Raw genomic sequence first — 17,373 nt, forward strand, 5'->3', positions numbered from 1 at the left:
GGAAGCAGAGCCCGGGCACCAATAAAGGATTGGCTGGAGATAAGGAAGGAGAAAGAGCGGGCCCACCAGAGAATGGGCTGGGCGAGGTGAGGTGGGGAGAGGAGTGGGCTTGGGGGGTTATAATATGGGGGGTGTAGGAGAGACTGAGTGGGAGAAGGGCACTGGGCAGCGGGGGAGGGGCTGTGTGGCGGTGGCTGGGAGTACGGAGAGCGAGGCGCAAGGAGAGGGATAGATGGTGCAATGTAAGTAAATGTTAAGAGCGGGCGGGGGGCAGGCCTGGGCTATTCTGGGGGTTGGTTTCTGGGTGGACAAATGCAAGGCTCATTGCGGCTGGAATGGGGTGCTGTTCAAGGGGCTCGTGCCGCGCGCGGGCAAGGACATCGCAGTGTTTCCAAATAATGGTGACAAAGGCATCGCGCACAGAGATGGTCGAATAGGCGTCTTGTGGGACAGTGGCGTGCGTCGGAATGGGGCAGGGTTGCCATGGTGCTCAGGCAATAATAATAACAGCAGAGGGGGTGAGGCCGAGCGCATGAGAGTAGGTGTGAAGTCTGGGAGAGGCGGGCCTCGAGACTTGTGCGCAGGGAGTGGCGCTCGGTAAAGGGTGCCTGCTTGTAAAGTGTTCGGGGCGCAGGGGAGGTTCGTGGATGCGTGGTTGGGGTCCGGAGCACGAGGGTGGGTTGGCAGGACAGTGGGGAGGGGTGTTCGGTGGAGGGGCAGGTGAGGGCTTGTGGGCAGAACTGCCGACACGGGGTGAGGTCGTTGGGTGCCGCGCAGACAGTGGCCTTCAACAATAAGGGAAGAAAATAAATAACGGCAAGGAGGGCTCGATGTCAGGGGGGCCAGGAGTAAGGGTGTGCTCTGCCACAGTGCGGGTGGGTACGGTTGCGCCTGGGGCCGTGATTCAAGGACAAGAAAGGGGTGGGTGGGGATGCAGGCCAGGTGGGGTAAATGTAAATGCCGGTTGGGCATGCGAGACATGGAGGGTGTCAGGTTTACTGGAGGTGTGCGTGTTGAGAGGTACTCATTTGTAGGCGGGGGCAGCTCTCGAATAAGTGGGGGCTCTGTTTTGGAAGGGAGGGCTCGGGAGGTGACAAGAGGTGGATGGGCGCCGGGCGGGCGGCGGTGGGGTCCCGGACTGCGGGGGTCAAGGGAAGTAATGCTGGGGGGCGGGTTGGAAAGACGGATCGGTAGACGTAAGTCAGGGGGGAAGGTCTACGTCTAGACGTTAAGTGCGGTTTAAAGGGATCAGGATGGTCTTGGTTGCGGTTACACGGGGAGGGAACATCATTCGAGTAGGAGGGCGATGTCAACTCTTAAATATAATAACCGGAAGGTAGATAAGGAAGGTGCGGAGTGACTATGGGATGCGCAAGAACGTACATGCTGGGATATCGAAAAGGGGCGCTAAGCGGATAGCCATGGAGGAGGCATAATGGGGGTCGGATTGCGGGGTAAAGGAGGGATGAATGGGGTTGGGGGGAGGGGGCCGTCCAGGAGAAAGAATGTAGAGAGATAGGGTTATGGGCGCGGGCGAGAGACGTACAGTTAGGTGCCATTCGGAGAATAGGCCTCCGATGCAAAGGGAGCGGAATTAAGAAGAGCTACACATGTGTAGCATCAGCATGTCGTTTGCTTGGCACTCGTGGCGGATAGGCACTAAAGGTATACTGCAGGAATTAGGCATAGATTGTGTAGCACGGAACTTGGTGGCCTTTGGAGGGTCCTAGCTGTAATGTGTCGGGTCAAGGCCCAGACACGTGGTGAAATAAGATAATTAATGGACACGGACACTGGCAAGCTGTTAGCCAGAAAGACCCCAAGCGGTCTTCCACCTTGTTTATTTATACCCCGGTGCAAACCCGCCCCGGGGGATGCGTGGATGCGTGCGTGTGTGTGCAACAGTGTATGGGAGAGCCCGTGTGGCTCTCTACACTAGCGGAGTGAACGAGAAAAAGTTTCACTTTGCCATGAAGGGATAACGATATGAAATTCAGGTGGGTTTGGGCTTGGGGGGGTTTGGGGGAGGGTGCAAAAGGAACAGGGGGCGGGGGAACGGTAAGGGCGCCACAAGGTGGGGGCGGGATGGGGCTCCAACGCAGGCAGACAGGGAAGACACAGCGTAGAGGGTTAGTGACAGGAGGGAGGGAATCAGCAAAGGAAAGGAATTTGTAAGATGAGGAGAGCAGGGGGGCCCGCCGATGGTAAGGGCTGGCGAATTGGGGGGGGGGAGGGGCAGAGCCTGCTCCACTAGGCATGGCAGGGAGCGGCAGATAAGGGGGGTGGGGGAGGAGAGGGTGAAGGGTGCAGGGAGCTTGGAGAAGTGGCGGCCAGGAGTAATCGAATAAGGAGGCAAAGGTCAGCACAACAGGGATACGTATGGCTACAGAATAAGTCGAGAGAGTGAAGGTCCCAGTCCTGGCATCGGCGGGGAAGAGCGCGATGAGCGAAAGTTAAAATCCGAAGCATTGTTTCCAGGAAGAGTGTGTGGGGGCATTTAGGACAATGGCACGAGCAATGTGCCCACGGGGGCGGGGGAACATAGATCGGCAGTTAACCCCTTCAACTCTGAGTTACGCCTCTCGTACGCTCATGACGAGCTGAGCTCGTCATGAACCGCGGGTTTTAGAAAAACTCAGCGCACGGCGGTAAAACGCTTAGCGCGCATGAGGTTAAAGTGAGCATAATAGTGGATAGAGAAGGGAGGGAAGCAAGGCACACCGCTGGCGGCCTCAACGCTTCATTGCTCTACTAGGGTCTCGTTCCGACACAAGCGAGGACTGGGGCCCAGGTGGTGTAATGTCTAAAGGATCCTTCAGAGTTGGCAGTATAGGAAAGGTCGGTACGGAGGGCGTGTGCACCCTATGTGTAACGTGGATGTGCTGGTGAAATACAACGCGACTGTGCAAATTGAACGAAACTCCTTACGAATTAATAAACTATCTAAGACCGTTCACTCTATACCCTTCACATGTCGGATGGTGTTCAACGCGTGCTGCTGGACACAACTGATACACTGGCTGCCGATAGTATTTTGTGTTTACTTTTGGATACATTATTGCTGTAGATCCTCAGTAACATTTGTTATGGTGTCTTAAGAGTTGATGTTCGGGTTTGAATGCTCTTTGTAGCATTAGATACAGTTCATGCATTTCAATTTAAAAATGGTATTCACCATGGGATCCAAAAGTTAATAATGGGGTTATGTTATCTAGTTATATAAATGCCAAACTTCAGCAGATGTTACATTTTATGTTTCTGGGCTGTGATGTTAGAAAGGTGATTCAGTCACTGGGGGTCACCGACGTCAGCGAGTCCCTGTCTGTGAAACACACTCAGACCCCAGGGGGCCCCAGGGGCTGGTCTGAAAGTTCAGGGGCTGGTCCTTGTAATAGGATCCGTTTAAAGGCCGAAGTTGACTAGAGGGATGTCCCCTCTGACCCATCAGAGCTCTTACATGCTGTGGGTGTCACAAATATGATAATAGGAGGAGACTGGGTTGAAATGCTGAGCCGTTGTCATACCTTTGCCCCTCGACCACCATCGTCTCAACGTCAGTCCCACCTCCTCTATAAAAGAGGCCTGGCAGGAATGCAGTCTGAGGGGTCAGAGGGAAATCAGAGGTTACAGGGCCATAGTTGTATCAAGGAGGGGTGTTTGCCTCCAAGCCCTGGGGCCTCCGTACTCTGGGCCCCCAAATTAGGGACCAGGCCCCCCTTTAACACCTGACTCAGAATAACAAGACAAGGCAGCCGAAAGCTGACATGTATGAAAGGAACACAGGAGGGTATTAAACTGCACCCTGACCCCATTAGTGTACACTTTTACATGTATGAAAGGAACACAGGAGGACATGAAACTGCACCCTGACCCTATTAGTGCACACTGTTACATGTATGAAAGGAACACAGGAGGATATTAAACTGCACCCTGACCCCATTAGTGCACACTTTTACATGTATGAAAGGAACACAGGAGGACATTAAACTGCACCCTGACCCCATCAATGCACACTTTTACATGTATGAAAGGAACACAGGAGGACATTAAACTGCACCCTGACCCCATCAGTGCACACTTTTACATGTATGAAAGGAACACAGGAGGATATTAAACTGCACCCTGACCCCATCAGTGCACACTTTTACATGTATGAAAGGAACACAGGAGGATATTAAACTGCACCCTGACCCCATCAGTGCACACTTTTACATGTATGATAGGAACACAGGAGGACATTAAACTGCACCCTGACCCCATCAGTGCACACTTTTACATGTATGAAAGGAACACAGGAGGGCATGAAATTGCACCCTGACCCCATCAGTGTACACTTTTACATGTATGAAAGGAACACAGGAGGACATTAAACTGCACCCTGACCCCATCAGTGCACACTTTTACATGTATGAAAGGAACACAGGAGGATATTAAACTGCACCCTGACCCCATCAGTGCACACTTTTACATGTATGAAAGGAACACAGGAGGATATGAAACTGCACCCTGACCCTATCAGTGCACACTTTTACATGTATGAAAGGAACACAGGAGGGTATTAAACCGCACCCTGACCCCATTAGTGCACATTGTTACATGTATGAAAGGAACACAGGAGGATATGAAACTGCACCCTGACCCTATTAGTGCACACTTTTACATGTATGAAAGGAACACAAGAGGGCATGAAACTGCACCCTGACCCTATTAGTGCACACTTTTACATGTATGAAAGGAACACAGGAGGATATTAAACTGCACCCTGACCCTATCAGTGCACACTTTTACAAGTATGAAAGGAGCACAGGAGGACATTAAACTGCACCCTGACCCCATTAGTGCACACTTTTACATGTATGAAAGGAACACAGGATGATATTAAACTGCACCCTGACCCCATCAGTGCACACTTTTACATGTATGAAAGGAACACAGGAGGATATGAAACTGCACCCTGACCCTATTAGTGCACGCTTTTACATGTATGAAAGGAACACAGGAGGATATTAAACTGCACCCTGACCCCATCAGTGCACACTTTTACATGTATGAAAGGAACACAGAGGATATGAAACTGCACCCTGACCCCATCAGTGCACACTTTTACATGTATGAAAGGAACACAAGAGTATATTAAACTGCACCCTGACCCCATCAGTGCACACTTTTACATGTATGAAAGGAACACAGGAGGATATGAAACTGCACCCTGACCCCATCAGTGCACACTTTTACATGTATGAAAGGAACACAGGAGGATATTAAACTGCACCCTGACCCCATCAGTGCACACTTTTACATGTATGAAATGAACACAGGAGGATATGAAACTGCACCCTGACCCTATTAGTGCACACTTTTACATGTATGAAAGGAACACAGGAGGACATGAAACTGCACCCTGACCCTATTAGTGCACACTTTTACATGTATGAAAGGAACACAGGAGGATATGAAACTGCACCCTGACCCTATTAGTGCACACTTTTACATGTATGAAAGGAACACAGGAGAACATTAAACTGCACCCTGACCCCATTAGTGCACCCTTTTACATGTATGAAAGGAACACAGGAGGATATGAAACTGCACCCTGACCCCATTAGTGCACACTGTTACATGTATGAAAGGAACACAGGAGGATATGAAACTGCACCCTGCCCCCATCAGTGCACACTTTTACATGTATGAAAGGAACATAGGAGGACATTAAACTGCACCCTGACCCCATTAGTGCACACTTTTACATGTATGAAAGGAACACAGGAGGATATGAAACTGCACCCTGACCCCATCAGTGCACACTTTTACATGTATGAAAGGAACACAGGAGGATATTAAACTGCACCCTGACCCCATCAGTGCACACTTTTACATGTATGAAATGAACACAGGAGGATATGAAACTGCACCCTGACCCTATTAGTGCACACTTTTACATGTATGAAAGGAACACAGGAGGACATGAAACTGCACCCTGACCCTATTAGTGCACACTTTTACATGTATGAAAGGAACACAGGAGGATATGAAACTGCACCCTGACCCTATTAGTGCACACTTTTACATGTATGAAAGGAACACAGGAGAACATTAAACTGCACCCTGACCCCATTAGTGCACCCTTTTACATGTATGAAAGGAACACAGGAGGATATGAAACTGCACCCTGACCCCATTAGTGCACACTTTTACATGTATGAAAGGAACACAGGAGGATATGACACTGCACCCTGACCCCATCAGTGCACACTTTTACATGTATGAAAGGAACACGGGAGGATATGAAACTGCACCCTGACCCCATTAGTGCACACTTTTACATGTATGAAAGGAACACAGGAGGATATGACACTGCACCCTGACCCCATCAGTGCACACTTTTACATGTATGAAAGGAACACAGGAGGATATGACACTGCACCCTGACCCCATCAGTGCACACTTTTACACCCGGTGTAAATATGGGTGCATAGTTTGATGCATAACTTGTTTACATTGGGCATGAATAAATATGGAAACATTTGCATGTATGAGTGTTTCATCTGCCTCCCCAGGCTGCAGTCGGATTCTACCTATTTTAAAAGTGTTCTCCATTCGATTCTTTTAAATTGAAATGATGTCAAAAAGGAAGAACACAACAGAGAATGCTACAAATGGGGGTTTATTGTTTTTAACATCAGAAATTCAAGTCACGGTGGGGTGGGGGCTAATACTGCACAGAAATAGGAAAATGCAAACAGGGCTGTTTGGGGGATCGGGGTGGATATGCGTGAGATGCGGACACACGCCTCGGTTTCACCGCGGGGCCATTATCACTCATCAAGGTAGGCAAAGATGCTCGCGGAGACTGTCACTGGAGGGGTCGGGGCCAGCCACAGTCATTTGCATACCCAGAAGCCTCTGCGGCAAACAACCAATTCATCACTGCAGATGACACAGGCGTTTGTTTAATAGTTTAAGGAGCGCCTGTAGTTGTGCACACACTGGTATTCATTAGGGGTGACTGACACGTCACCGGTGTAAAGTCGCCCTACTAGTAGTAAGTGATATTTTTTATCTCTATTGCGCGAATACATCATAAAGTCATTCACGAGTTGAAATAAATTTTTATTTCTGAACATTTCGCGGGTCACGCGCACTCTGAGGGGCCGTGAGAAGCGGAATCGCTCCAATTTTTGGAGGGTTTCTGTACGAGAAACTCCGTGATTGGTTGAAATAAGAGTTTACTGGGGCGGTCGGGCCTTTTCTGCTGCCGAGGAGAGAAGGCTCCCGCAGGCTCCACCGGGAGGCGTCACAGGGTCACATGACGCAGAACGAGGCGCCGAGCGTGAACGCGCAAAGTAGCTGGAGCTGCAACGCTCCCTCCTGTCGCAAGAGGTCGGGATGCTCCGGAGGAACCTTCAGCGCGTCACCATTAATCTGCATACCCACAATCCTGTGCGCGCCTCATAATGCTGCTTAACTTTCGGAGAGGAGGAAGGAGCGGAAGCTGGAAGGCGGCAGGGGCTGTGGAACCTTTCTGACATGAAGCTGGATGAGCGGTGCGTGATGTTCTACGCCATGAGCAGCTCTCCCGCGGACAACGCTGGCTCCCTCTACAAGAAAAGTGAAAGAAACTCTGCCTGCTACAAGCGCTGGCTCGCCTTTAAGGGCAGTGTGTTACTTTACTTTGATGACAAGGAAAGCAAAGATCCTGCGGGTGACACAGTCTTGGAGGGCTGCCCCGTTGAGCGGTGCGAGGCTACTGGAGAGTCCGCCTTTGCGACCGCGGCCCTACGTCCAGGCAGCTCACAGCCAGGCTGTCATGGAGGCCTGGGTTAACCCCTTCTGTGCGGCCGCGGAACGAGACGAACCCCAGCCGTCATCCGCACACGAGCGCCGTGGAGCGTGACGGCTGGGGTTCGTCACCAGCATGGAAGGGGTCAAGGCAATCTCCCGGGCTAACTTGGACTAACAGCTGGAGGAGTTGCAGCAAACCCTTACTACAGGCTTGTCACTCCATGGCACCAAGGAGAAAGATAAACTAGCTTGGCCCGGGTGCTGAAGGGTGTGCGTATGAGGAAGACATGGCAGCGCCCTGCAAATGACAGCGCTGCCCTTGTACCTGCAGCAACACCACACATGGATGCCTAGGACTGCCTCAAGCCGCTGCCTGGCTTCCTCTTTGCAGCAGCCTGGCACAGCTGCTCTCCAGCAAACAGTATTCCAATCTCTGCTCATTCTATTACAGGACCGGAGGCTTCGGATTATGCTTCTATTTCTTATATTTGCTACTCACAGTAGCCAATGAAAAACGTTTTCTATGTAAATAAAACTACATTTCCAATGATGCTTGTACATACATCACATCCTGTATAGCCCAATAAGAGCTGTTGTACCCTGTGTCTCCTCCTCTTTCTTTGCTGCTCACGCAGACAGTTAAGTGCTCTGAACATAAAGTTATGATTGTAATTGATAGTTGAATTATCTTGATGATGTGTCGATTATGTTTGCGCTTATATCGCGCTATGTTGCATACTGGTGTTTGGTATGTGTATTGGCTGTCTAGGAGCCATTATGTTTTTCCTTGTAAAATGCTTTGCTTTCTCGATTGGCGCTTGCTGGCGCCATTGTTTTCAGGCTATTGTCGGCTTCGGAAGCTTCCGCCGGGAGCGGTGTGATTTCGTGGGGGAACTCCCACTGAAGCATTGTATGTGGTTACCTGGGAACCCCTCCGGCACGTTTTCACTTTCTCGATTGCCGCTGGTGATTGAGAGGGTTCCCGCTGGGAGCGCCGTAAGGACGATGTGCTCCCTCCCGGGGCAGAGTTGAGGCTTACACCGACGGCCCGTTCGGGTTTCATTTCGTTTCACTCCCCTCTGCCTCTGAGTGCCGCGCTGCGTTTATGGGCCATTTAGAACTTTAGTGTGCGAGCGCCGCCATGTATTATTATTAACAGCGGTTTTTTCGGCAGTGTACATTCAGCGCGGGTGGTCTAATCAGGCGTAGTCCCGCTGACCTCACAACCGCGCTGCACTCGGTAGCCTTCCCCCATTGACAGAGTCCACAGACCCTCTCAGACTCACGTGCCTATTGGTTTGCACTGAGTCCATGTGGCCTAAGGGCAAGCATTTTGACTATTATCCAAGAGGTTCAGGGTTCGATTCCAGGTTCTTCAGGTTGTGTTTTTCACAATTACAAAATTATTTTTAAATTACAATTAAGATTGGTATTAATCGGATGAATGTTTTCGGTGGTTGTACTGTAATGGTTTGTGTGCATGTGCTAGCGCTATTGGTTTCACCCACCAGAGTCCACAATGCGATCTCCCGCGGGAGTGGAATTGTCACGCAGAGGATATCTGCGACATGCCTGTTGGACCTGCGTTTGATTTTCATGACAAGGCCTGGCTTGGCCGCACACTGAATCGAACGCTCCTTCAAGAGCTGCGATACTGCGCTGGCGTCACAACGCTACGAAATGAGTCACGGTGGTTTGTGTATAGGTTTTTTGGCTCAGAGATTTGGTGTTTCCATGATTATGACTGCTGACTTAACAATATTTCTGTCACTTCCTTAGGGTTGTTCTGATCATTGCGCGGTCTCGCGCATTCTCCGCCAAAGGCTTTCCCTAGTAGCCGAGAGCGGTTATGGAGTCGTAAAGCTCCGGTGTGCGTAACCCACTTGAGCTTCATTTGGGCGATTTGGCCTACGCACGTCGCACGCGTCCCCTGGTTGTTTCGAGGTCACATTGCCTCGTGCTTTACATGAGCAGATGTCCTGGTAGCCTCCAGGCGATAACAATAGGCTGGCCCTCGGAGTGCGCACACGCTCCTTGTATTTTTTGATGACTCCGACGCCCACTGGGCTGATATAATGACTACAGCTTTGCTGAGGAGCCGTTTACATTATTCTTTTCTCTGTTTTAGTGTGCACAGGGTTGGCTCCCCCTCTACTCCTCCATTGTGCGGTGCTTTGCACTACTATATATTGAATACGGATATCCCTTGAAGGTGATTGGTGGGATGTATATTGGAGGATGACAACTAATTGATCGGAGCGCATGAGTCTCCTGAACTAATTATGTTGACAATCAGGTTCTCCAAGTTCTTGTGTGGTCAACAGGGCCCCAGGTTTGACATTCCCTGACTCAGGGTTACAGGGCTTGATTGACGCCCGTCATTGTTCTTCTGCCACAAATCCTTGAACATGATTTTGTTTTATTCTATTTTATTTTATTTTAATTTTATTTTTATTCTTATTTTATTTTGTATTTCCTTCGGCGTGCGACGGGACCTAGACTAGAAAGGGATTATTTAGACTAGACAGGCTGCAAATCAATATCCTAGTCGTAGTCATCCACAATCGACAATAGGCGTCGGTAGGACGCCTCTCGCGCCAGCTCTTCCCAGAGTCGCAAATCCTTCAAGGTTGGGCATTCGGTCATCCGTTCCAGGTAGGCCTTTTGTGACAGATCTCTCTGGGACAGATTTGTTATTAGTTGCATCTATAATGGGTAGACTTATATTGCTGGCATATGTTCCCATCATGTTCTGCAGTTTCTTCCATATGGCGTTCAGGAGAGCATCTAGTGGTCTCCTCCTTCCCTTCATTGGCAGTTGTTTCGATGGCGGTTCTGATGGTTGATGCTGGGTATGTTATCCCAAGCTCTCAGCCCTCTAGGTCTCCACGAGTACCACGTCATTTGACTTTTCGAGTTAGTGGTATATATACGTAGGGATAGATCTATCTTAACACAGTCACAGGCCTTAGCCTTCACACTTCCAGACATCGGATTAGGATGTGCTGGACAAGTCAGGTTATATCCTTCATACAATTGTGGCTCTTAGATTAGGTTTCCAGGTTTATCTGATTCCTACGCAACTCAGTTGTTGTACGACCCAAACTACAGTGCTAGAAATATATTTCCGATGGTATCAGTGCAAGAGTTCCATGGGGTGAGTGCCAAAGTGGCGGTGCGTTGGGCACCGTCAAATAAACAGTTTTTTCGATCTTTCTGTTATTCGGGTTCTTTATCGTGCAGGCCTCTTGAGGTTTACTAATCAGCATGCGCAATATCTCGACTGCGGGAACTATCAGCGGGTATAGGCATATAGGGCACCTTCTTAGTGGACTTGTTCCAGGATTCAGGCCATTCTGCCAAAATTCTCAGATTTAGGTTACTGCGGAATTCCTCCCATAGCATACAGGACAGTAAAGGACTGGAACCTTGGGTACCTTCAGATGGCTGGGGGTGGCTTCTCTTCCGAGAGACAGTCAGTAATTGTAAGCCCTTCGAGTTCTTCCTCACAGATCCTTTTGGGGCAGGAGTGATTTGTCAGTTACAGTCGTTATAGTTGGACGTCTGTTCCATCTGAAAAGAATGTAGGTCTGATCCCACGAAAGTCGAGGGAAAGGATTTTGTTTCCTCCGATTCAGAGTATTCCGGCGACTGGGGTTGCAATTTTCGCGCATGGAGGTCTCCATTTTGTATTCCAATGCTCCTTGGTTCGGCGGCGGCCGGCTCGGTCCCCTGCCTTTCCTTACAATTTTCCTTTTTTCGAATGCAGCGATACTCATGTAGAGCGAGGCAAAGGTTTCATGATTCACCAGGGAGCTACGGCTCGCAGGTTACTCGTTGCCTTTAGTAAGCACGGGTCTGGGTTTGCACATGGCAATGTGGTAAGTACAGTTTTTCCCAAGGTGGTATGTATTCCAGCTTTGCCCAGTACCTACAATGCTTTCCACGTTTTCTAACGCACTGAGGGCGTCCATTTCGTATTTCTGGGTCCTTCCACTCACGCAATATGGTTAGACAATGGAGGGTCACTTTTTTGGTATGTACACCATGTGGCAGTTTTGTGAGGACTGATTTCTCTAGTTTGTGAATTATTTACCAATAATGTACAGGGTATTCTGTAGCTTTCACCTTTTAGCGGCCATTTTGCCAGTTTTTCTAAGGTTCTCTCTCGGCCCAGGGCAAGTTGCTGCACTTGCGTCGGGTCCTTTTTTTTTTTTTTTTTTTAGTTCCTTTTTGGTGGGGGAAAAATCCCAGCCCGGAATAATTCTAGTGATTTTTCTTTTGATTAATAGACACATAATAGTATGTCGACCGGACATTAAATATGGTCAGGCTGTGTTACGAGGCATTACACCTCTAGATGTTCCTACGGCGAGGCAAGCCGCGTTTTACAGGTACAGTATCTACTCTAAGAAGTTTGCTCTGTAAACTATGTCTGGAATGCATGTGGACAGTGCTTGGTCACACGAATTCGAAATAATGCATTTTTTGGGTGTTTTCTTCCCATTCCTTAAGGATTACAACAGTGATTCTCGGATCTACTATCTGAGGTTTTCACGTATAATTGTTCATATTACTGTTGATGATTATTGACATTTCATATGTGGGTCCGAGGCTATTATAGCCGATGGTTGAGGGCATTTTTTGCCGGAATGGGTGTTCAGAATCAATGGTGATACGCAGTCTGTTCAAGAACCATACATATCATTCGTCTTTTGATGATTCTCATTGTTTAACAAGTTTCAATTCTAATGATTGATTTTCTCAGAATGTATTTAAACAGTATATTATGTACCGGTGGGAGATTTAAGACTGTAGTTGTGTGGATAAGCGTTGAACTAGCATAATCCGAAGCCTCCGGTCCTGTAATAGAATCAAAAATTAGCTAGCATTCGCGCCAAGAATTTTCAATTCTATTAAGGACACGGAGGCGAGGATTATCCCACCCGGTTTATTACAGTATTGTAATAATTACCCACCCGCATGTACTTGATACTCTGTATCAGCAGAAGTTACGGGTTTTCCTGTCTCATTCCTTTCAGCTTCGAGTAACGAAGAAGGAGCAGGTGTTCTTCTGGCTTACAAGACGTAAACTTTCCAGCTTGAAGAGGGTTCTTCCAGCTTCGAGTAAAAAAGGAAGGAGCAGGTGTTCTTCTGGCTTAAAAGACATAATCTTTCCAGTTTGAAGATGGTTCTTCCATGTTGAAAGATGTTTATTGGGACTCATATTCTGTGGATTGGACTGGATTTATTAATGTGTGGACTATATAAGTTCGAGCAAAGAAAGAGGAGGAGACACAGGGTACAGCAGCTCTTACTGGGCTATACAGGATGTGATGTATGTACAAGCATCATGGGAAATGTAGTTTTATTTGCATACAAAACGTTTTTCATTGGCTGCTGTGAGTAGCAAATATAAGAAAGAGAAGCATAATCCTCGCCTCCGTGTCCTTAATAGAATTGAAAATTCTTGGCGCGAATGCTAGCTAATTTTTGATTCCTACAAGCAAAAACCCGATTCCTCGTGTGTTTCAGCTGACAGGGCTCGGTATTGTGTAAAGTGCTGATTCTTCCAACAAAGTAGCGATGCAGGGGCTCTGGAAGGGGTGAAAAACTAACAAAGCGTCATTAACAAGGGAATCGTCTTTTAAAGACCTGCGAAGTACTGGGGGGGGGGAGCTGTTTCAACCCAGGCTGCCACAGAGGGGTGGGGGGTGCATGTACTGCCAACAACCTGCCAGACCAGTGCCCAATACTTGCATCACCCTCTCTGCCTGCCATTATGCTTAATGTTTCTAAAAGGTAAGAAAAAAACGTGCGTTTCAAATGTCCGATCCTGCAGCAGCCACTTCCAATCTCCTGAAATGTTGGCATGTATGGTGTTAAACTCGAGGTTGGAGGTTGTTTTCCTTCATTTGTTCCCCTGTGAAAGGGATCCAAAAGAGAAAGAAACACTTTTGCTGGAATTTTCGTCTAGTTCTCTAATTGGAGCTTTGTTTCATTCTGTTTGGATCCGAGCTCTTCTTGGGGGGGGGGGGGCTCTGCCTCGTTTCCTGGGGGGCGAGGGGGGCTCTGCCTCGTTTCCTGGGGGGGTTCTGCCTGGGGGGGGGGCTCTGCCTCGTTTCCTGGGGGGCTCTGCCTCGTTTCCTGGGGGGGGGGGCTCTGCCTGGGGGGGGGGGCTCTGCCTCGTTTCCTGGGGGGCGAGGGGGGCTTTACATGAGGCCCGGTCACTTCACACCCGGTCACCTTCACTTGTTCCAGACCCGGGCGATGGAGTGATTCGCCCAGGGTCACAGGTCTGAGCCGACGCCGGGACTCGACCCAAAGACGGCAGCTCGGGCCGCTACGCCACATCGTCTTTGGTTTGTGTCTCTCACGTGAAGTGCAGGGTGTGGATTTCTGGCGAGAAAGTCTATTTACCTTTTGAGTGTTTTATGCTCATTTAAGTGAAAATACTCGGTTTTATCGTCCGGCGACCAGGACAGTCTGCGTATGTGCGGAGGGGCGGTGTCCAGCCACTTCCGGTCTTTCAGCAGTCTGCGCATGTGCGGAGGAGCGGTGTCCACCCACTTCCGGCTTCTTAGCAGTCTGCGCATGTGCGGAGGAGCGGTGTCCAGTCACTTCCGGTGTCTCGGCAGTCTGCGCATGTGTCGTGTTCGACCGACCTGGGCGACGTTCATTGTGAGAAGGAGGACGTCAGGATCAGCAACAGCAGAGTCAGCAGCAGCGGATCCCGCTTCACTTCTGGTCAATTCTCGTGCACGGCCCAATCAAGGTGAAACTCGTTTTCCGGGTCAAGGGCTACAGAGTCAGCATAAACAGCACGTGCTGATACCTTCCGACTTCTTTACGGGTCGGCTGACTGCAGAGGCAGGAGGACCCTCCCAGGGTGTCTGTGCAGCTAGCTTCAGCTCCAGCCGCACCTCAGACTCCAAACCTGCCCCCCCTCAGGCCCCAAACCTGCCCCCCCCTCAGACTCCAAACCTGCCCCCCTCGGACCCCAGATCTGCCCCTGCCCCCCCCCTCAAACCCCAAACCTGCCCCCCAGACTCCAAACCTGCCCCCCCTCAGACTCCAAACCTGCCCCCCATCAGACCCCAAACCTGCCCCCCCTCAGACTCCAAACCTGCCCCCCTCGGACCCCAGATCTGCCCCTGCCCCCCCCTCAAACCCCAAACCTGCCCCCCTCAGACTCCAAACCTGCCCCCCCTCAGACTCCAAATCTGCCCCCCACCCCCCTTCCAGAGAGCCTACTATATAAAACATCTGTGCATACTGTGCTTCTTTTTACTGCTCTCTGGGGAATCCTGCATGTTACTTTGCCTTTCACTGCTCACAAAGGTATTTAACGCTTAATCTTTAAATTTGCGCACACTGCATGACTTTCAATACTGTATGAGAAATCTATGTGAACTGGACTACGTATTACTACACTCTGAGACATCTTTGCACACTGGACTGCTTTTTACTGCACTACAAGCAGCATTCACAAAGCAAATATGGATGAATTCTACACTGCTGTTTTAATACGCTATGAGAACTCTCTTCACCCTGCTCTGCACTATGAGAAAACCTTTTCTTATACACTATTAGAAATGTGTGCCCACTGTATTGCTTTTTACAACACTATGTGAAATCTGTGCACATTGTACGTGTTTTTACTTAACCAGAAGAAATATGTGCACATTGCATTGCTTTTCATGGCACTGCAAGGGATATTTACAGCGTAAAGAGGTAATCTGTGCACAGGGTACTGCTTTTACCACACTATAAGAAATCTCTGTGCAATGTACTGCTTTTTACCACACAATGAGAAATCTTTGCACACTGTACTACTTTTACTACACTATGAGGACTATGTTCACAATGGACTGCTTTGTACTGCACTACAGGGGGGCATGCACAGTGAAAATGTGTACACTGCACTGTTGTTTACTGCACTAGGAGAGATGCATTATCACTGCACTGCTTTATACTGCACTGTGAGAAATCTTTGCCACCACACTTCTTCACCTGCACATTTGAGGGAAATTTAAATTCTCATTGTTGCTGATTTATTTTATACCATGAGAGGTTGGACTCGCACACCCATCGACGCACAGGCCGCGCCTGGGTGTGTCTGGCCAGAAAGAGACACTTCCGCCTTCTACTCTGACAAGGAGAGTGTCCACTTCTCCTGCTTTGCCGTGGTCAGCAGCCCCTCCTTTCTTCCTCTTCTTCCCTCTCTCTGTCTCGCTCTTCCTCACTTGCTGAATGAAAGCGTGACTTCATGACATGGCTCTTACCCTCTCTTTTCCTTCATTTGTTCCCCTGTGAAAGATATCCAAAAGAGAAAGAAACACTTTTGCTGGAATTGTAGTCTTGTTCTCAATTTTTTCTATTCCAAAGTGCAGCCTTGGGATGAAGAGAAAACAAACATTTACAATGCAATGGTCTCGGCATTATTAAAGGTAGAGCTATTGGCATTGTTCATGACATTTTTTTTCATTTTTAAAAAAAAAACATAAATAAATGGTATTGTCATTTACAATGGCAATAGGTGAGCATTAGAGAGTAGTAGAGAGTATTCGCGGACACAGAGCCACACACACAGAAAGCCACACACACACACAGCCCCCTCACAGAGCCCCACCCCCCCCACACTCACAGAGCCCCCCCCACACACACAGAGCCCCCCCCCACACACACAGAGCCCCCCCCACACACACAGAGCCCCCAAACCACACACACACAGAAACCCCCTCCCACACACACACACAGAGCCAGACACACACACACACAGAGCCCACCACACACACAGAGCCCCCCACACACACAGAGCCCCCAACCACACACACACACACATAACCCCCCCCACACACACACACACAGCCCACTACACACACACACACACAGCCCACTACACACACACACAGAGCCCCCCCACACACACACAGAGCCCACACACACAGAGCCCCCCCCACACACACACACACAGAGCCCCCCACGCACACACAGAGCCCGACACACACACAGAGCCACACACACAGAGCCCCCCAACACACACACACAGCCCCCCCGCACACCCCCACAGAGAACTCCCCCCACACACACACAGAGCCCCCCCACACACACAGAGCCCCCCACACACACAGAGCCCCCCCTCACACACAGAGCCCCCCAACACACACACACAGAGCCCCCCCCCCCACACACACAGAGCCCCCCACACACACAGAGCCCCCCCTCACACACAGAGCCCCCCAACACACACACACAGAGCCCCCCCCCACACACACACAGAGCCCCCCTCACAGCCCCACACACACAGCGCCCCACACACACAAATGAAGGATTAGAAGTAAAAATATATTTTAAAAAAACAGTGCAGTGGCACACATGGAGGGTGAGTTTAAAAAAAAACAAAATCGTGAAGCACACATTAACGGGTCGCATGCAAGACTGTTTCTATGAGGTACAAATAGAGCACTGTGTCAGAAGTCAAGATGCTACTCTTCTGAGCTAGAAGGTGTCTCTAACTACAGCATGTGCTCAGACAGACTGAGCCAAAAAGACATCTCTATATGGGTGGTCTTCAAGTTTTTTATGCTT

The 17,373-nt window shown here is 49.5% G+C and overlaps 2 protein-coding genes across 2 annotated transcripts in view; both read left to right on the top strand.

Moving 5' to 3' along the window:
• Positions 1–7,527: 7,527 nt before the first annotated feature.
• Positions 7,528–17,373, top strand: part of LOC144806102 (uncharacterized) — a 30,298-nt gene continuing 20,452 nt past the window's right edge. The window contains exons 1-2 of the mRNA XM_078672539.1: positions 7,528–7,736; positions 11,552–11,663. Coding sequence (XP_078528665.1) covers positions 7,528–7,736; positions 11,552–11,663 — 321 coding nt within the window. The remainder of the gene's footprint in view (positions 7,737–11,551; positions 11,664–17,373) is intronic.
• LOC144806093 (uncharacterized) overlaps positions 15,042–17,373 on the top strand; it is a 62,689-nt gene continuing 60,357 nt past the window's right edge. The window contains exon 1 of the mRNA XM_078672529.1: positions 15,042–15,123. The gene's annotated coding sequence lies outside the window, so the exon portion shown is untranslated. The remainder of the gene's footprint in view (positions 15,124–17,373) is intronic.

This window comes from Lissotriton helveticus, assembly GCF_964261635.1.
Source record: "Lissotriton helveticus chromosome 1_1 unlocalized genomic scaffold, aLisHel1.1 SUPER_1_unloc_45, whole genome shotgun sequence".
NCBI classification, from domain to species: domain Eukaryota; kingdom Metazoa; phylum Chordata; class Amphibia; order Caudata; family Salamandridae; genus Lissotriton; species Lissotriton helveticus.